General features: G+C 45.4%; 1 protein-coding gene across 1 annotated transcript in view; it reads left to right on the forward strand.

The window, feature by feature from the left end:
- Positions 1 to 20654, forward strand: part of GRM7 (glutamate metabotropic receptor 7) — a 308516-nt gene that overhangs the window by 165275 nt on the left and 122587 nt on the right. Inside the window, exons 3-4 of the mRNA XM_072128330.1 lie at positions 14591 to 14729; positions 18677 to 18831. Of these exons, the coding sequence (XP_071984431.1) occupies positions 14591 to 14729; positions 18677 to 18831 (294 nt within the window). The remainder of the gene's footprint in view (positions 1 to 14590; positions 14730 to 18676; positions 18832 to 20654) is intronic.

Consider the following 20654-nt stretch of genomic DNA (forward strand, 5'->3'; position numbering starts at 1 on the left):
CTCTGTGCTCTCTGCAGTCAGTGTTATGTATTGTCCTGGAGAGATGTGTGATCAGACCTCACACTGCTGTGCTCTGTGCCCTCTGCAGCCAGTGTTAGTATTGTTCCTGGAGAGATGTGTAATCAGACCTCACACTGCTGTGCTCTGTGCTCTCTGCAGTCAGTGTTATGTACTGTCCCTGGAGAGATGTGTAATCAGACCTCACACTGCTGTGCTCTGTGCTCTCTGCAGCCAGTGTTATGTGCTGTCCCTGGAGAGATGTGTAATCAGACCTCACACTGCTGTGCCCTGTGCTCTCTGCAGCCAGTGTTATGTATTGTCCCTGGAGAGATGTGTAATCAGACCTCATACTGCTGTGCTCTGTGCTCTCTGCAGCCAGTGTTATGTATTGTCCCTGGAGAGATGTGTAATCAGACCTCACACTGCTGTGCTCTGTGCTCTTTGCAGCCATTGTTATGCATTGTCCCTGGAGAGATGTGTAATCATTCCTCACACTGCTGTGCTCTGTGCTCTCTGCAGCCAGTGTTATGTATTGTCCCTGGAGAGATGTGTAATCAGACCTCACACTGCTGTGCTCTGTGCTCTCTGCAGCCAGTGTTATGTATTGTCCCTGGAGAGATGTGTAGTCAGACCTCACACTGCTGTGCTCTGTGCTCTCTGCAGCCAGTGTTATGTATTGTCCCTGGAGAGATGTGTAATCAGACCTCACACTGCTGTGCTCTGTGCTCTCTGCAGCCAGTGTTATGTATTGTCCCTGGAGAGATGTGTAATCAGACCTCACACTGCTGTGCTCTGTGCTCTCTGCAGCCAGTGTTATGTATTGTCCCTGGAGAGATGTGTAATCAGACCTCACACTGCTGTGCTCTGTGCTCTCTGCAGCCAGTGTTATGTATTATACCTGGAGAGATGTAATTAAACCTTTGTTTATGTTATTAGTAACAGCAGGACTGTGAAATATGAATTTATATTCCAGGTTTGTAGCTTCACCGAATGCCTTGGGAGAGTGTCCTCACACTGCGGTGCTCTGTGCTCTCTCCAGCCGGTGTTAGATATTGTCCCTGTAATCATACATTTTGTATGTGGATAGTAGCAGCAGGACTGTAATATATGAATTTATATTCCAGAATTGTAGCTTCTTCAAGTGCACTGGGGGTGTGTCCTCACACTGCTGAAGACAGTGTAATTTATTGTCCCTGGAGAGACGTGTAATCAGACCTTTGTGTACATTGTTCGTAGCAGCAGGACTGTGAATTATGAATTTATGTTCCAGGATTGTAGCTTCTTCCATGTCCTCACACTGCTGTGCCTCCTGTGCTGCAGGGGGGCTCAACTACAGTATAGAAGCTGAGCGCTGGCTGCTGGTCACTTATACAATTGTGAATGGACTTGAGACGGTCAGTGCCTGGGAAAGCTGTGTGACAACCAATGCACAGAGGAACAGATGTTACTACAGCGCTTCATTCTTAGAGGTTTTTTAAATGAGGACTAATAATTAATGCCCCCCCCCCCCCCCTTTGGATTTGCCCCATGTGGGGTCCTGTGTGAAGTCTTGTGATGACTCCGGCGCATGCGCTAGAGGTGACGGCGCAGGAGCCGGGGAGATTGTGCAGTGACAGATCAGGAGCAGATAAAAATAGTCTGGAGTCATTTCCCACCTTCACATCTCTGGGAGGGGGAGTGGGGAGGGGGGGCTCAGGGGGGGGGGGGCGCGGTGCGTTTCGGCTCGTGTTCCAGCTAAGGAGGTTTAAATTAGATCAGGTGTAATAATCTCATCCCACGTTCTGCAGATGCCTCCTGATGCCTAGCCACTGTCTGTTCACTGCTGCAGCCTCGTTACAGTGTGCAGGTGACTCCAGGTGTTGGCCGTCTATAGGGAATCTATAGGGTCAGTGCAGAGGCCACAGCTGGTGGAGGTGTAAGGTCACATCTGCATCCGAGGCTGCGGACCCCTCATCATAGACCGGATCACAGAGGATGGAAAGTAATTCCAGGGAAATCCAGATCTGTCCATGGATTTATAAAGGAAACCACCGGCAGGTGGGACCATGCAGCCAGTATGGATCAATATGCCCACTTTGGGGCATCCTCACACTGCTGTGCTCTGTGCTGTCCGCAGCCAGTGCTATGTATTGTCCAAATCAGACCTTTTGTGTATGTTGTTAGCAGCAGCAGGACTGTGAAATATGGATTTATATTCCAGGATTGTATCTTCAGCCAGTGCACTGGGGTATTTCCTCACACTGCTGTGCTCTGTGCTCTCTGCAGCCAGTGCATTGTATTGTCCCTGGAGAGATGTGTAATCAGATCTTTGTGTATGTTGATAGTAGCAGCAGGACTGTGAAAAGTGAATTTATATGCCATGATTGTAGCTTCAGCCAGTGCACTGAGCATTTCCTCACACTGCTGTGCCTTGTACTGTCTGCAGTCAGTGTCAGGCATTGTCCATGAGGAGATGTGTAATCCTACCTTTGTGTAAGTTATTAGTAGCAGCAGGACTGTGTTAAATGGATTCACATTCTAAAATTCTGCAAGCTCACTGGGGGGTCTCCTCACACTGCTGTGCTCTGTATTCTCTGCTGCCAGTGTTAGGACTTCTCCAAGGAGATATTTTAATCATAGCTTTGTGTACATTACAAGTATCAGCAGGACTGTGAATTATGAATTTTTGTTCGAGGATTGTACTAGGGTAATGTCCTCACACTGCTGTGCTCTGTGCTCTCTGCAGGCAGTGTTAAGTATTGTCCCTGGAGAGAAGAGTAATCATACCTTTGTGTATGTAGTAGCAGCAGGACTGTGATTTATATTGTAACACCTGTAGGGTAATGTTATACAAGCTGATCCTTAGACAATATTTTAGGTTATTTTGGCTGCACATTTGTAGGACATGGGGGAGGGACAGACCAGAAGACAAGTCGTGCGATGTTTGGGAGTGGAGCCCGGGGTCCCTGGTGGGTTACGCAGAGCGGAGTTTGATCAAAGCTTTACCCAGATCAAAAGCTGCAGAGACTGCGGAGCGATGGGGGTCCCTGCGCCCCCGGATGGGCGCTCACAGATCTGTCAGGACCACAGGCTGTGATGCTGGAGGCGTCATACCGGGACCCACAGCGGGACGAGGAGATGTATACAGCCAGAGGTGTAGTAGAGAGGGGGGGGGGCGGTCACATAAGGGGGTCCGGCCCCAGAAAATCAACAGCCCCCGTCAAGAGGCCCTTCACTGGGTCACTTAAATACATTACAGCCCCTATATCTTGCAGTTTCCCCTCTGCAGCCTCTAATCCTCAGTTGCCTCAACTCTGGTGGTGGGAGACCGGCTGCTATGGGGTCTCCCATGCCCCTGCACTGAAAGGTAAAGGAACATCTGCTACAATACTCTCTCCTCTATCCCTCATCAGCAGGATCATATAGGACATTATAGCGAAGGACTGACCCGTGTGGATGGGAATAAAGCACCTGGGGTGAGATAGAAACTTCCTGTTATCTCCAGAAGCCTCTGTCTGTGCCTCTCCTCTATCGCTCACTCTCCAGGATTGTATAGGACATAATGGAGAAGTACTGACCTGCACTGATGAGAATAAAGCACTTGGGGTGAGATAGAAGCTTACAATTTTGTCCAGCAGCCACTGACTAGATCTGAGTATCTCCTATATCCCACAGAAGCATCAGTAGGTTCATATAGGATGTAAAAGAGAAGCACTGGCCTGTACTGAGGGGAATAAAGCACCTGGGGTGAGATAGAAACTTCCTATTATCTCCAGAAGCCTGTCTGTGCCTCTCCTCTATCCCTCACTCTCCAGGATTGTATAGGACATAATGGAGATGTACTGGCCTGTACTGAGGGGAATAAAGCACCTGGGGTGAGATAGAAACTTCCTGTTATCTCCAGGAGCCTCTCTTTGTCTCTCCTCTATCCCTCAGAAGCATCAGCAGAATCAAATAGGCCATTAGAGAGAGAGACTTACCTGTACTGCATGGGATAAAGCACTTGGGGTGAGATAGAAACTTCCTATTATCTCCAGGAGCCACTGTCTTTGTCTTTCCTCTATCCCTCAGAAGCATCAGCAGGGTCATATAGGACATTATAGAGAAGTACTGACCTGCACTGAGGGGAGTAAAGCACTTGGGGTGAGATAGAACAAAAACCTTTAATTATGAGTAAAGAAGGATTTTTCTTGGATGATACACAATATTATTACTATTATTCACTTATACTATTGATCAATACAAAGTTTGTTGAAAAGTTGGTGATCGTTAAGGCTGTTCACACGCTACGTCTGTTAATATATTGTTAACTCATTGTAAACGCAACTAATTCAGTTGTATGTTCAATGTGTTAACGTAATGTAAATTCAGCGTTAATTTAAAGGGGTTTTTATTGGGCTAATAATGAGGACAGGTCCCTTGTCTTGGCCATTCCTATCAGATGACATCAGATCTGATGGTCAGAACAGTCACCAAATCCTCCACAGCGCCATCCATTTTATAGTGGCCATTTATGGTATTGCAAATACATTTTACATTATTTTTAATGAAAGCTGCAGCAGGAGGCTCTGGCTGGGTGATGCGGAGGAGGGGGGGGGGGGGCTCTCGCTCGTTATCCTGGATGGTTTCAGCGTTACAGGGAAATAATAGTGAAGCCATTTGGACGTCTCACATTTCCCTAATCAATTCCATAGACGCGCGCGCTGGTAATTAAGGCTGCGGATAGGCTGTCATAACTTCCCCTCCACGCAATCCAACTCAACTCAGAAACAGCCTCGTCAAGAGGATCCATTCAGCCAAATAAGTGGGAAAAAATAATTCCTCTCTATTTCACTTAATTAATAATCCAATTAGAACGGACGAGAGACGCAACTAAGCAAATCCAGACGCTGAACTAATGTAGCTGCGAATTATTAGATTGTGAATGTAATGAACTGGTGAGACAATGGGAATGTACAGAGGACCCAGAGGATAAGCAGGGACCTGCAGAGAAGAGGGACAATCCACTATAGGGATACCATGTATTGTCCCTGGAGAGATGTGTAATCAGACCTCACACTGCTGTGCTCTGTGCTCTCTGCAGCCAGTGTTATGTATTGTCCCTGGAGAGATGTGTAATCAGACCTCACACTGCTGTGCTCTGTGCTCTCTGCAGCCAGTGTTATGTATTGTCCCTGGAGAGATGTGTAATCAGACCTCACACTGCTGTGCTCTGTGCTCTCTGCAGCCAGTGTTATGTATTGTCCTGGAGAGATGTGTAATCAGACCTCACACTGCTGTGCTCTGTGCTCTCTGCAGCCAGTGTTATGTATTGTCCCTGGAGAGATGTGTAATCAGACCTCACACTGCTGTGCTCTGTGCTCTCTGCAGCCAGTGTTATGTATTGTCCCTGGAGAGATGTGTAATCAGACCTCACACTGCTGTGCTATGTGCTCTCTGCAGCCAGTGTTATGTATTGTCCCTGGAGAGATGTGTAATCAGACCTCACACTGCTGTGCTCTGTGCTCTCTGCAGCCAGTGTTATGTATTGTCCCTGGAGAGATGTATAATCAGACCTCACACTGCTGTGCTCTGTGTTCTCTGCAGCCAGTGTTATGTATTGTCCCTGGAGAGATGTGTAATCAGACCTCACACTGCTGTGCTCTGTGCTCTCTGCAGCCAGTGTTATGTATTGTCCCTGGAGAGATGTGTAATCAGACCTCACACCGCTGTGCTCTGTGCTCTCTGCTGCCAGTGTTATGTATTGTCCCTGGAGAGATGTGTAATCAGACCTCACACTGCTGTGCTCTGTGCTCTGTGCAGCCAGTGTTATGTATTGTCCCTGGAGAGATGTGCAATCAGACCTCACACTGCTGTGCTCTGTGCTCTCTGCAGCCAGTGTTATGTATTGTCCCTGGAGAGATGTGTTATGTATTGTCCCTGGAGAGATGTGTAATCAGACCTTACACTGCTGTGCTCTGAGCTCTCTGCACCCAGTGTTATGTATTATCCCTGGAGAGATGTGTAATCAGACCTCACACTGCTGTGCTCTGAGCTCTCTGCACCCAGTGTTATGTATTATCCCTGGAGAGATGTGTAATCAGACCTCACACTGCTGTGCTCTGTGCTCTCTGCAGCCAGTGTTATGTATTGTCCCTGGAGAGATGTGTAATCAGACCTCACACTGCTGTGCTCTGTGCTCTCTGCAGCCAGTGTTATGTATTGTTCATGGAGAGATGTGTAATCAGACCTCACACTGCTGTGCTCTGTGCTCTCTGCAGCCAGTGTTATGTATTGCCCCTGGAGAGATGTGTAATCAGACCTCACACTGCTGTGCTCTGTGCTCTCTGCAGCCAGTGTTATGTATTGTCCCTGGAGAGATGTGTAATCAGACCTCACACTGCTGTGCTCTGTGCTCTCTGCAGCCAGTGTTATGTATTGTCCCTGGAGAGATGTGTAATCAGACCTCACACTGCTGAGCTCTGTGCTCTCTGCAGCCAGTGTTATGTATTGTCCCTGGAGAAATGTGTAATCAGACCTCACACTGCTGTGCTCTGTGCTCTCTGCAGCCAGTGTTATGTATTGTCCCTGGAGAGATGTGTAACCAGACCTCACACTGCTGTGCTCTGTGCTCTCTGCAGCCAGTGTTATGTATTGTCCCTGGAGAGATGTGTAATCAGACCTCACACTGCTGTGCTCTGTGCTCTGTGCAGCCAGTGTTATGTATTGTCCCTGGAGAGATGTGCAATCAGACCTCACACTGCTGTGCTCTGTGCTCTCTGCAGCCAGTGTTATGTATTGTCCCTGGAGAGATGTGTTATGTATTGTCCCTGGAGAGATGTGTAATCAGACCTTACACTGCTGTGCTCTGAGCTCTCTGCACCCAGTGTTATGTATTATCCCTGGAGAGATGTGTAATCAGACCTCACACTGCTGTGCTCTGAGCTCTCTGCACCCAGTGTTATGTATTATCCCTGGAGAGATGTGTAATCAGACCTCACACTGCTGTGCTCTGTGCTCTCTGCAGCCAGTGTTATGTATTGTCCCTGGAGAGATGTGTAATCAGACCTCACACTGCTGTGCTCTGTGCTCTCTGCAGCCAGTGTTATGTATTGTTCCTGGAGAGATGTGTAATCAGACCTCACACTGCTGTGCTCTGTGCTCTCTGCAGCCAGTGTTATGTATTGTCCCTGGAGAGATGTGTAATCAGACCTCACACTGCTGTGCTCTGTGCTCTCTGCAGCCAGTGTTATGTATTGTCCAAGGAGAGATGTGTAATCAGACCTCACACTGCTGTGCTCTGTACCCTCTGCAGCCAGTGTTAGATACACATACACATCTCTCCAGGGACGATACATAGGATGGTCACAGATACATCCTTCATACAGTGTATGACTATTCTGGGCTTCTGTAGTTGTACTTTAAATCCAATAGCCAGGGATCCGCCCTTTTCTGTTTTTAAAGGGCATCTACCTCCAGGATGATGGACTGTATGCAAATGAGCCTGAGGGCTCATTTGCATACAGCCCTTCATCCTGGTGGTAGATGCCGTTTAAATACCGCCTTTTTTTCCTGTTTGTACTCGGCAACTGGAAAAGATTCTGTTCCGGATTTGAAGCGCGTTTCGCTAACACTTTTTATAGTAATAAAACAGATTTTTGTAACAAGAAAGTTGGATCCAAGAATTCCTCTGCGGAAGGGAGAAAGTCGCCCTAGGGCGTCCGCAGCGGATCAGTATCTCCTCCAGTTTAGACAGAGACCCAGGACCTCTGCACCGGAGTCCTGTGCACTGATCCTCCGCTGCTGCGTCTTAGGATCTCCCATCATCCAGTCCTGGACGCATCCGAGACTATGGCCGAGGGCTCCCGACACACCGCAAGACCGTAAACTGTGCGTCATAAACAAGAAAACATAAACTTTAATTAAACTGCATTAAATTTTCCATCGGCCCCAACAAGTCTTTAATGTCACTAAATAAAACTTTATATTTCAAGTGAACAGTGAGCACCACATATAATACCTGCGCTACAGACCTGGCGCTAATATATCTGTGTATAAGAGGAGACGCCGCAGAGAGAGGGAAGGGGAGAAGATTCCTGGTCGAGTTACACGAAGAATCTTCTCTTGTGTATTATCTACTATAATACTGCCCCGTATGTACAGGAATATAACTACTATAATACTGCCCCCTATGTACAGGAATATAACTACTATAATACTGCCCCCTATGTACAAGAATATAACTACTATAATACTTCCCCCTATGTACAAGAATATACCTACTATAATACTGCCCCCTATGTACAGGGATATAACTACTATAATACTGCTCCCTATGTACAGGAATATACCTACTATAATACTGCCCCCTATGTACAGGAATATAACTACTATAATACTGCCCCCTATGTACAAGAATATAACTACTATAATACTGCCCCCTATGTACAGGAATATAACTACTATAATACTGCCCCCTATGTACAAGAATATAACTACTATAATACTGCCCCCTATGTACAGGAATATAACTACTATAATACTGCCCCCTATGTACAGGAATATAACTACTATAATACTGCCCCCTATGTACAAGAATATAACTACTATAATACTGCCCCCTATGTACAAGAATATAACTACTATAATACTGCCCCCTATGTACAAGAATACAACTACTGTAATACTGCCCCCTATGTACAAGAATATAACTACTATAATACTGCCCCCTATGTACAAGAATATAACTACTATAATACTGCCCCCTATGTACAAGAATACAACTACTGTAATACTGCCCCCTATGTACAAGAATATAACTACTATAATACTGCCCCCTATGTACAAGAATATAACTACTATAATACTGCCCCCTATGTACAAGAATATAACTACTATAATACTGCCCCCCATGTACAGGAATATAACTACTATAATACTGCCCCCTATGTACAGGAATATAACTACTATAATACTGCCCCTATGTACAGGAATATAACTACTATAATACTGCCCCCTATGTACAAGAATATAACTACTATAATACTGCCCCCTATGTACAGGAATATAACTACTATAATACTGCCCCCTATGTACAGGAATATAACTACTATAATACTGCCCCCTATGCACAGGAATATAACTACTATAATACTGCCCCCTATGTACAGGAATATAACTACTATAATACTGCCCCCTATGTACAGGAATATAACTACTATAATACTGCCCCCTATGTACAAGAATATAACTACTCTAATACTGCCCCCTATGTACAAGAATATAACTACTATAATACTGCCCCTTATGTACAGGAATATAACTACTATAATACTGCCCCCTATGTACAGGAATATAACTACTATAATACTGCCCCCTATGTACAGGAATATAACTACTATAATACTGCCCCCTATGTACAAGAATATAACTACTATAATACTGCCCCTATGTACAGGAATATATCTACTATAATACTGCCCCCTATGTACAGGAATATAACTACTATAATACTGCCCCCTATGTACAAGAATATAACTACTATAATACTGCCCCCTATGTACAAGAATATAACTACTATAATACTGCCCCCTATGTACAAGAATATAACTACAATAATACTGCCCCCTATGTACAAGAATATAACTACTATAATACTGCCCCCTATGTACAAGAATATTACTACTATAATACTGCCCCCTATGTACAGGAATATAACTACTATAATACTGCTCCCTATGTACAAGAATATAACTACTATAATACTGCCCCCTATGTACAGGAATATAACTACTATAATACTGCCTCCTATGTACAGGAATATAACTACTATAATACTGCCCCCTATGTACAAGAATATAACTACTATAATACTGCCCCTATGTACAAGAATATAACTACTATAATACTGCCCCCTTTGTACAGGAATATAACTACTATAATACTGCCCCCTGTGTACAGGAATATAACTACTATAATACTGCCCCTATGTACAAGAATATAACTACTATAATACTGCCCCCTGTGTACAGGAATATAACTACTATAATACTGCCTCCTATGTACAGGAATATAACTACTATAATACTGCCCCCTATGTACAGGAATATAACTACTATAATACTGCCCCCTATGTACAGGAATATAACTACTATAATACTGCCCCCTATGTACAGGAATATAACTACTATAATACTGCCCCCTATGTACAAGAATATAACTACTATAATACTGCCCCCTATGTACAAGAATATAACTACTATAATACTGCCCCCTATGTACAGGAATATAACTACTATAATACTGCCCCCTATGTACAAGAATATAACTACTATAATACTGCCCCTATGTACAGGGATATAACTACTATAATACTGCCCCCTATGTACAAGAATATAACTACTATAATACTGCCCCCTATGCACAGGAATATAACTACTATAATACTGCCCCCTATGTACAAGAATATAACTACTATAATACTGCCCCCTATGTACAGGAATATAACTACTATAATACTGCCCCCTGTGTACAGGAATATAACTACTATAATACTGCCCCCTGTGTACAGGAATATAACTACTATAATACTGCCTCCTATGTACAGGAATATAACTACTATAATACTGCCCCCTATGTACAAGAATATAACTACTATAATACTGCCCCCTATGTACAAGAATATAACTACTATAATACTGCCCCCTATGTACAAGAATATAACTACTATAATACTGCCCCCTATGTACAGGAATATAACTACTATAATACTGCCCCCTATGTACAGGAATATAACTACTATAATACTGCCCCCTATGTACAGGAATATAACTACTATAATACTGCCCCCTATGTACAGGAATATAACTACTATAATACTGCCCCCTATGTACAGGAATATAACTACTATAATACTGCCCCCTATGTACAAGAATATAACTACTATAATACTGCCCTCTATGTACAAGAATATAACTACTATAATACTGCCCCCTATGTACAAGAATATAACTACTATAATACTGCCCCCTATGTACAGGAGTATAACTACTATAATACTGCCCCCTATGCACAGGAATATAACTACTATAATACTGCCCCCTATGTACAGGAATATAACTACTATAATACTGCCCCCTATGTACAGGAATATAACTACTATAATACTGCCCCCTATGTACAAGAATATAACTACTCTAATACTGTCCCCTATGTACAAGAATATAACTACTATAATACTGCCCCCTATGTACAGGAATATAACTACTATAATACTGCCCCTTATGTACAGGAATATAACTACTATAATACTGCCCCCTATGTACAGGAATATAACTACTATAATACTGCCCCCTATGTACAGGAATATAACTACTATAATACTGCCCCCTATGTACAGGAATATAACTACTATAATACTGCCCCCTATGTACAGGAATATAACTACTATAATACTGCCCCCTATGTACAAGAATATAACTACTATAATACTGCCCCTATGTACAGGAATATATCTACTATAATACTGCCCCCTATGTACAGGAATATAACTACTATAATACTGCCCCCTATGTACAAGAATATAACTACTATAATACTGCCTCCTATGTACAAGAATATAACTACTATAATACTGCCCCCTATGTACAAGAATATAACTACTATAATACTGCCCCCTATGTACAAGAATATAACTACAATAATACTGCCCCCTATGTACAAGAATATAACTACTATAATACTGCCCCCTATGTACAAGAATATTACTACTATAATACTGCCCCCTATGTACAGGAATATAACTACTATAATACTGCTCCCTATGTACAAGAATATAACTACTATAATACTGCCCCCTATGTACAGGAATATAACTACTATAATACTGCTCCCTATGTACAAGAATATAACTACTATAATACTGCCCCTATGTACAAGAATATAACTACTATAATACTGCCCCCTATGTACAGGAATATAACTACTATAATACTGCCTCCTATGTACAGGAATATAACTACTATAATACTGCCCCCTATGTACAAGAATATAACTACTATAATACTGCCCCTATGTACAAGAATATAACTACTATAATACTGCCCCCTTTGTACAGGAATATAACTACTATAATACTGCCCCCTGTGTACAGGAATATAACTACTATAATACTGCCCCTATGTACAAGAATATAACTACTATAATACTGCCCCCTGTGTACAGGAATATAACTACTATAATACTGCCTCCTATGTACAGGAATATAACTACTATAATACTGCCCCCTATGTACAGGAATATAACTACTATAATACTGCCCCCTATGTACAGGAATATAACTACTATAATACTGCCCCCTATGCACAGGAATATAACTACTATAATACTGCCCCCTATGTATAAGAATATAACTACTATAATACTGCCCCCTATGTACAGGAATATAACTACTATAATACTGCCCCCTGTGTACAGGAATATAACTACTATAATACTGCCCCCTGTGTACAGGAATATAACTACTATAATACTGCCTCCTATGTACAGGAATATAACTACTATAATACTGCCCCCTATATACAAGAATATAACTACTATAATACTGCCCCCTATGTACAAGAATATAACTACTATAATACTGCCCCCTATGTACAAGAATATAACTACTATAATACTGCCCCCTATGTACAGGAATATAACTACTATAATACTGCCCCCTATGTACAGGAATATAACTACTATAATACTGCCCCCTATGTACAGGAATATAACTACTATAATACTGCCCCCTGTGTACAAGAATATAACTACTATAATACTGCCCCCTATGTACAGGAATATAACTGCTATAATACTGCCCCCTATGTACAGGAATATAACTACTATAATACTGCCCCCTATGTACAGGAATATAACTACTATAATACTGCCCCCATGTACAAGAATATAACTACTATAATACTGCCCCCTATGTACAAGAATATAACTGCTATAATACTGCCCCCTATGTACAGGAATATATCTACTATAATACTGCCCCATATATACAAGAATATAACTACTATAATACTGCCCCCTATGTACAAGAATATAACTACTATAATACTGCCCCCTATGTACAGGTATATAACTACTATAATACTGCCCCCTATGTACAGGAATATAACTACTATAATACTGCCTCCTATGTACAGGAATATAACTACTATAATACTGCCCCCTATGTACAAGAATATAACTACTATAATACTGCCCCCTATGTACAGGAATATAACTACTATAATACTGCCCCCTATGTACAGGAATATAACTACTATAATACTGCCCCCATGTACAGGAATGTAACTACTATAATACTGCCCCCTATGTACAGGAATATAACTACTATAATACTGCCCTCTATGTACAAGAATATAACTACTATAATACTGCCCCCTATGTACAAGAATATAACTACTATAATACTGCCCCCTATGTACAGGAATATAACTACTATAATACTGCCCCCTATGTACAAGAATATAACTACTATAATACTGCCCCCTATGTACAGGAATATAACTACTATAATACTGCCCCCTATGTACAGGGATATAACTACTATAATACTGCCTCCTATGTACAGGAATATAACTACTATAATACTGCCCCTATGTACAAGAATATAACTACTATAATACTGCCCCCTATGTACAGGAATATAACTACTATAATACTGCCCCCTATGTACAGGAATATAACTGCTATAATACTGCCCCTTATGTACAGGAATATAACTACTATAATACTGCCCCCTATGTACAGGAATATAACTACTATAATACTGCCCCCTATGTACAGGAATATAACTACTATAATACTGCCCCCTATGTACAGGAATATAACTACTATAATACTGCCCTCTATGTACAAGAATATAACTACTATAATACTGCCCCCTATGTACAAGAATATAACTACTATAATACTGGCCCCTATGTACAGGAATATAACTACTATAATACTGCCCCCTATGTACAGGAATATAACTACTATAATACTGCCCCCTATGTACAGGAATATAACTACTATAATACTGCCCCCTATGTACAGGAATATAACTACTATAATACTGCCCCCTATGTACAGGAATATAACTACTATAATACTGCCCCCTATGTACAGGAATATAACTACTATAATACTGCCCCCTATGTACAAGAATATAACTACTATAATACTGCCCCCTATGTACAAGAATATACCTACTATAATACTGCCCCCTATGTACAGGAATATAACTACTATAATACTGCCCCCTATGTACAAGAATATAACTACTATAATACTGCCTCCTATGTACAAGAATATAACTACTATAATACTGCCCCCTATGTACAGGAATATAACTACTATAATACTGCCCCCTATGTACTTGAATATAACTACTATAATACTGCCCCCTATGTACAAGAATATAACTACTATAATACTGCCCCCTATGTACAGGAATATAACTACTATAATACTGCCCCCTATGTACAAGAATATAACTACTATAATACTGCCCCCTATGTACAGGAGTATAACTACTATAATACTGCCCCCTATGGTCACTCCTATATGACATGTATGTGTGCTTCCTCTCTTGCAGGAGGACTGTGTATCGCTCAGTCTCTGAAGATTCCCAATGATCGGAAGGCCGGGGATTATGATAAGTTGGTGCGGCAGCTGCTGGAGACGCCGCAGGCTCGCGCCGTTGTTGTCTTTGCTGTTGATGACAATGACATCAGGTAATGGACAGATTGGGTGGAATGGATGTTGTTACTTTGTATCTTTTTCAGGATCTTGTCGTGTTATAAAGAAACTTAATATCTGAGATTTTAGGCAAATCAAAAATAACGGGGGGGGGGGGGGGCTCTGGATCCTCGGTGGTCTCCAGGCAGGGGCCATGGGCAGTCATTGTGATGTCTCTTTCATCTGCTCTCACATTCCCTGTGTCACCTCCAGTATGTGTTATGGCTGCTGAGACCGAGGTTCCAGTCTGAAGGGTTAATCCGCTCGTCCTCCTCGTCTCCCATCGCAGACAATCTGGCAACTGGACAATCGCCCCGCAGGAAAGAACATATTCTGCAAACGAGCATCAATTAATAATGAGTTATATGCAATTAAGTGACAGCTGATGAGACTGCGCTGCCGGGAGAGAGAGCTCCTATACACGTGACTGTGGGGGTAACTACTAGACAGCAGCTAAGGGGCGCAGGAGTAATGGGGGGCAATCGCTGCCACTAGGAGATCTGATACTTCCAATGTCATAAGAAGGAGGGAGAGGAAAAGGAGCCGCACTAAACGGATGAAGGTGAAGGAAAGAAAATCACGAGGTCACAGAGAGCCCAACCGTACCATGGGAATCCTTGTCATACCCCAAAGGGGAGTCATCTCCTCCAGACCCCTCTATCATCCTCCTCCAGACCCCTCTGTCCTCCTCCTCCTCCTCCAGACTCCTCTGTCCTCCTCCTCCAGACTCCTCTGTCCTCCTCCTCCAGACTCCTCTGTCCTCCTCCTCCTCCTCCAGACTCCTCTGTCCTCCTCCTCCAGACTCCTCTGTCCTCCTCCTCCAGACTCCTCTGTCCTCCTCCTCCTCCTCCAGACTCCTCTGTCCTCCTCCTCCAGACTCCTCTGTCCTCCTCCTCCTCCTCCAGACTCCTCTGTCCTCCTCCTCCTCCTCCAGACTCCTCTGTCCTCCTCCTCCTCCAGACTCCTCTGTCCTCTTCCTCCTCCTCCAGACTCCTCTGTCCTACTCCTCCTCCAGACTCCTCTGTCCTCCTCCTCCAGACTCCTCTGTCCTCTTCCTCCTCCAGACTCCTCTGTCCTCCTCCTCCAGACTCCTCTGTCCTCCTCCTCCTCCAGACTCCTCTGTCCTCCTCCTCCAGACTCCTCTGTCCTCCTCCTCCTCCTCCAGACTCCTCTGTCCTCTTCCTCCTCCAGACTCCTCTGTCCTCCTCCTCCTCCAGACTCCTCTGTCCTCTTCCTCCTCCAGACTCCTCTGTCCTCCTCCTCCTCCTCCAGACTCCTCTGTCCTCCTCCTCCTCCTCCAGACTCCTCTGTCCTCCTCCTCCACCAGACTCCTCTGTCCTCCTCCTCCACCAGACTCCTCTGTCCTCCTCCTCCACCAGACTCCTCTGTCCTCCTCCTCGACCAGACTCCTCTGTCCTCCTCCTCGACCAGACTCCTCTGTCCTCCTCCTCGACCAGACTCCTCTGTCCTCCTCCTCCACCAGACTCCTCTGTCCTCCTCCTCCACCAGACTCCTCTGTCCTCCTCCTCCTCCAGACTCCTCTGTCCTCCTCCTTCTCCTCCTCCTCCAGACCCCTCTGTCCTCCTCCTCCTCCAGACTCCTCTGTCCTCCTCCTCCAGACTCCTCTTTCCTCCTCCTTCTCCTCCTCCTTCAGACCCCTCTGTCCTCCTCCTCCTCCAGACTCCTCTGTCCTCCTTCTCCTCCTCCAGACTCCTCTGTCCTCCTCCTCCTCCAGACTCCTCTGTCCTCTTCCTTCTCCTCCTCCTCCAGACTCCTCTTTCCTCCTCCTTCTCCTCCTCCTCCAGACCCCTCTGTCCTCCTCCTCCTTCAGACTCCTCTGTCCTCCTCCTCCTCCTCCAGACTCCTCTGTCCTCCTCCTCCACCAGACTCCTCTGTCCTCCTCCTCCACCAGACTCCTCTGTCCTCCTCCTCCACCAGACTCCTCTGTCCTCCTCCTCGACCAGACTCCTCTGTCCTCCTCCTCGACCAGACTCCTCTGTCCTCTTCCTCCACCAGACTCCTCTGTCCTCCTCCTCCACCAGACTCCTCTGTCCTCCTCCTCCACCAGACTCCTCTGTCCTCCTCCTCCTCCAGACTCCTCTGTCCTCCTCCTTCTCCTCCTCCTCCAGACCCCTCTGTCCTCCTCCTCCTCCAGACTCCTCTGTCCTCCTCCTCCAGACTCCTCTTTCCTCCTCCTTCTCCTCCTCCTTCAGACCCCTTTGTCCTCCTCCTCCTCCAGACTCCTCTGTCCTCCTTCTCCTCCTCCAGACTCCTCTGTCCTCCTCCTCCTCCAGACTCCTCTGTCCTCTTCCTTCTCCTCCTCCTCCAGACTCCTCTTTCCTCCTCCTTCTCCTCCTCCTCCAGACCCCTCTGTCCTCCTCCTCCTTCAGACTCCTCTGTCCTCCTCCTCCAGACCCCTCTGTCCTCCTCCTTCTCCTCCTCCTCCAGACCCCTCTGCCCTCCTCCTCCTTCAGACTCCTCTGTCCTCCTCCTCCAGACTCCTCTTTCCTCCTCCTTCTCCTCCTCCTCCAGACCCGTCTGTCCTCCTCCTCCAGACTCCTCTTTCCTCCTCCTTCTCCTCCTCCTCCAGACCCCTCTGTCCTCCTCCCCCTCCAGACCCCTCTGTCCTCCTCCTCCTCCTCCAGACCCCTCTGTTTTCCTTCTCCTCCTCCAGACTCCTCTGTCCTCCTCCTCCAGACTCCTCCAGACTCCTCTGTCATCCTCCTCCTGACCCTTCTTTGCTCCTCCAGACTCCTCTGTCCTCCTCCTCCAGACTCCTGTTCTCTCTACGGCACCGTGCACCATCTATAGTGTTCTCTCTATTGCACCGTGCACCATCTATAGTGTTCTCTCTATGGCACCGTGCACCATCTATAGTACTCTCTCTATGGCACTGTGCTCCATCTATAGTGCTCTCTCTATGGCACCGTGCACCATCTATAGTGCTCTCTCTATGGCACCGTGCTCCATCTATAGTGTTCTCCCTATTGCACCGTGCACCATCTATAGTGTTCTCTCTATGGCACGGTCCACCATCTATAGTGTTCTCTCTATGGCACCGTGCACCATCTATAGTGCTCTCTCTATGGCACCGTGCACAATCTATAGTGCTCTCTCTATGGCACCATGCACCATCTATAGTGCTCTCTCTATGGCACCGTGCACCATCTATAGTGCTCTCTCTATTGCACCGTGCTCCATCTATAGTGTTCTCCCTATTGCACCGTGCACCATCTATAGTGTTCTCTCTATGGCACGGTCCACCATCTATAGTGTTCTCTCTATGGCACGGTCCACCATCTATAGTGCTCTCTCTATGGCACCGTGCACAATCTATAGTGCTCTCTCTATGGCACCATGCACCATCAATAGTGTTCTCTCTATGGCACCGTGCACCATCTATAGTGTTCTCTCTATGGCACCGTGCTCCATCTATAGTGTTCTCCCTATTGCACCGTGCACCATCTATAGTGTTCTCTCTATGGCACGGTCCACCATCTATAGTGTTCTCTCTATGGCACGGTCCACCATCTATAGTGCTCTCTCTATGGCACCGTGCACAATCTATAGTGCTCTCTCTATGGCACCGTGCACCATCTATTGTGCTCTCTCTATGGCACCGTGCACAATCTATAGTGCTCTCTCTATGGCACCGTGCACCATCTATAGTGCTCTCTCTATGGCACCGTGCACCATCTATAGTGTTTTCTCTATGGCACTGTGCCCCATTGGATGCCATCAGCTAATTTGGCATAACTGGGCACTATCAGGCTGGACCATTATAGTCAAAGAAGCCATCTTATGTGAAGTGTAAAGAGTAGTTCCTATGGTTTAGGGCTTGTTGGGTTCTCAGCACTGCCTGGTATACCCTACTACTGTCTGTACCTTTAGGCAGCCATCTGGAATTATTAAACCTGTTACATGGCTTGTTCATCTCCCCCAGACAGGTCTTGGCTGCGGTAAAGAGAGCCGAAAAAGTGGGACACTTCATCTGGGTTGGCTCGGACAGCTGGGGCTCCAAATTTGCCCCAATAAATGACCTTGAAGAAGTTGCGGAAGGCGCCATCACCATCCTGCCCAAGCGGGCCACCATAGAAGGTAAGGAGTGAGGGGATTGATGGAGGCAGCAGACGTGACATGCTGACGGGGCGGTGAGTACAGGCGAAGGGCGAGCACATCATGAAATACAATGAGCCTCGGTGTCCATGGAGACGACAACTACTTTGTGGCAACATTCAAAGTTCATTTCATTAGCGGCGCGGTGATGGCGATATATCTGTAAGCGGTAAAGCACAGACATGTCAGGCGACCAAGTGCAATAAGGACGCCACCGGGAACGTCTGATGAATTCCTCTTCGGATCCAGGGCCATGAACCCCCCGCCCCTCGTTTTCTTAATTAATTCTCTCTGTCTAATTGGTGGGCGTTTCTGATACATGGAAATATCAAAAGTCCAAGGGGAAGAGCGTGAGGTCAGCGCAGCATCGTGTCACCAGACGCCGGCTCCTTCTCACCACCCCAAGGACGTCCTAGTATAGATGCAGAGTTCAGAGGAGAAAAAAGCTTAATCAGGCAGATTTTGTTGAACATCTCTTCTCCATCCGAGGCTCAAATCTCAAATATCAGATTTCTATGAAAATCTACTGAGTGCACGGGGATAATAAAGAGGGAAATAGCGCAGAGCGACTGTGATACCGTGACCTTGAGCGACAGCGCTGGAGGTATCGGAGGTAAACTGCTACCTGGCGCCATATTACAATCTTATGCAATCCTTTGGATTGTGGAACGTGCCATGGTGTTACATTGTAGCTGCTGTAGGGATCATCAAGGGCAGGGACCATTGTGGCTCCTAAACCCTTTCCACAAGATCCCCCTTCACCCCAAAACACAGGGCTCCAGACCTGCGCCGTCACCCAGGATCCCATCATAGAGGCGCAGTCAGTCCCTGGGTTTCACTCTTTAACCCTCATAGAGATCTGAGCTTCACTGGAAGGTGACCACCAGGTTACTACCTCTTCCAGAGGTCCTGGGGTATGTGAGGGTCACCCTATGGCCAGAAGCCCCGGGCAGCAGACAAAGAGCGGCCGAGAGAGGTAATAAGTGGAGGAGCCACATCCGGCATCGGGGTGGGGGCAGTTCCATATAATTGCACCTAGTATGAGTGATGCTAGACCTTGTGCCAGTGGTTGGTGCCTATGTTGGGGAGGAGACATTGTTAAGGGCAAGGACTGTTCTTGTATAACTGGCACCATATGTAAAGCTTTACTTGGCACCAGATATTTACTGTTAGGTTGGTGTTTTTTTGGGAGGGTTAGTGGTAGCTTGTATAATTGCCTCTACCTGGCACAAGTTGGTGCCATTGGTAAACCTGGCATGGGAGGTAATTATGTGTCCCTGGCACCAACCATGTGTGATGCCATGCCTGGCGTTTATATTACCATATGGTAGGTATCTTGTACCAATTGTTTTTCATTCTTTTGGGGTGGGGGCATTGAAGAAGTTTAGGGCTAATCCTGTATATTGGGCATCACCGATGTGAAATTCTAGAACCGGTACCAGTCATTTTATGTTTGGTCGGTGCCATATTTTTGCAGGTGAGACATTGGACAGGGGTCAAGCCTGGCATCCACCCTACCTGGCACTAGTTACTCTGTGTCTGGCTGGTGCCCCATAGTAATCATTGGGGATGGGGAGGGGTAGTGATGTGTGATTGGCGCCAACTATGTGTAATGCTATGGCTGGTGCCAGTCTTTGTTTTTTTTTTGGGTGGGGGGAGATATTTGCGAGTGTGAGTTTGAGGTTGTGTATTTGGCGCCAGTTATATTTTGCGCGTTCTACCCCTTTTTTGGGCCGGAGACATTGGACTGGTTGAGGGCAATCATAATTAACTGGCACCAACACTGTGTGACACTGGCTCCGGTT

This window comes from Engystomops pustulosus, chromosome 10, assembly GCF_040894005.1.
Source record: "Engystomops pustulosus chromosome 10, aEngPut4.maternal, whole genome shotgun sequence".
Lineage (NCBI taxonomy): Eukaryota > Metazoa > Chordata > Amphibia > Anura > Leptodactylidae > Engystomops > Engystomops pustulosus.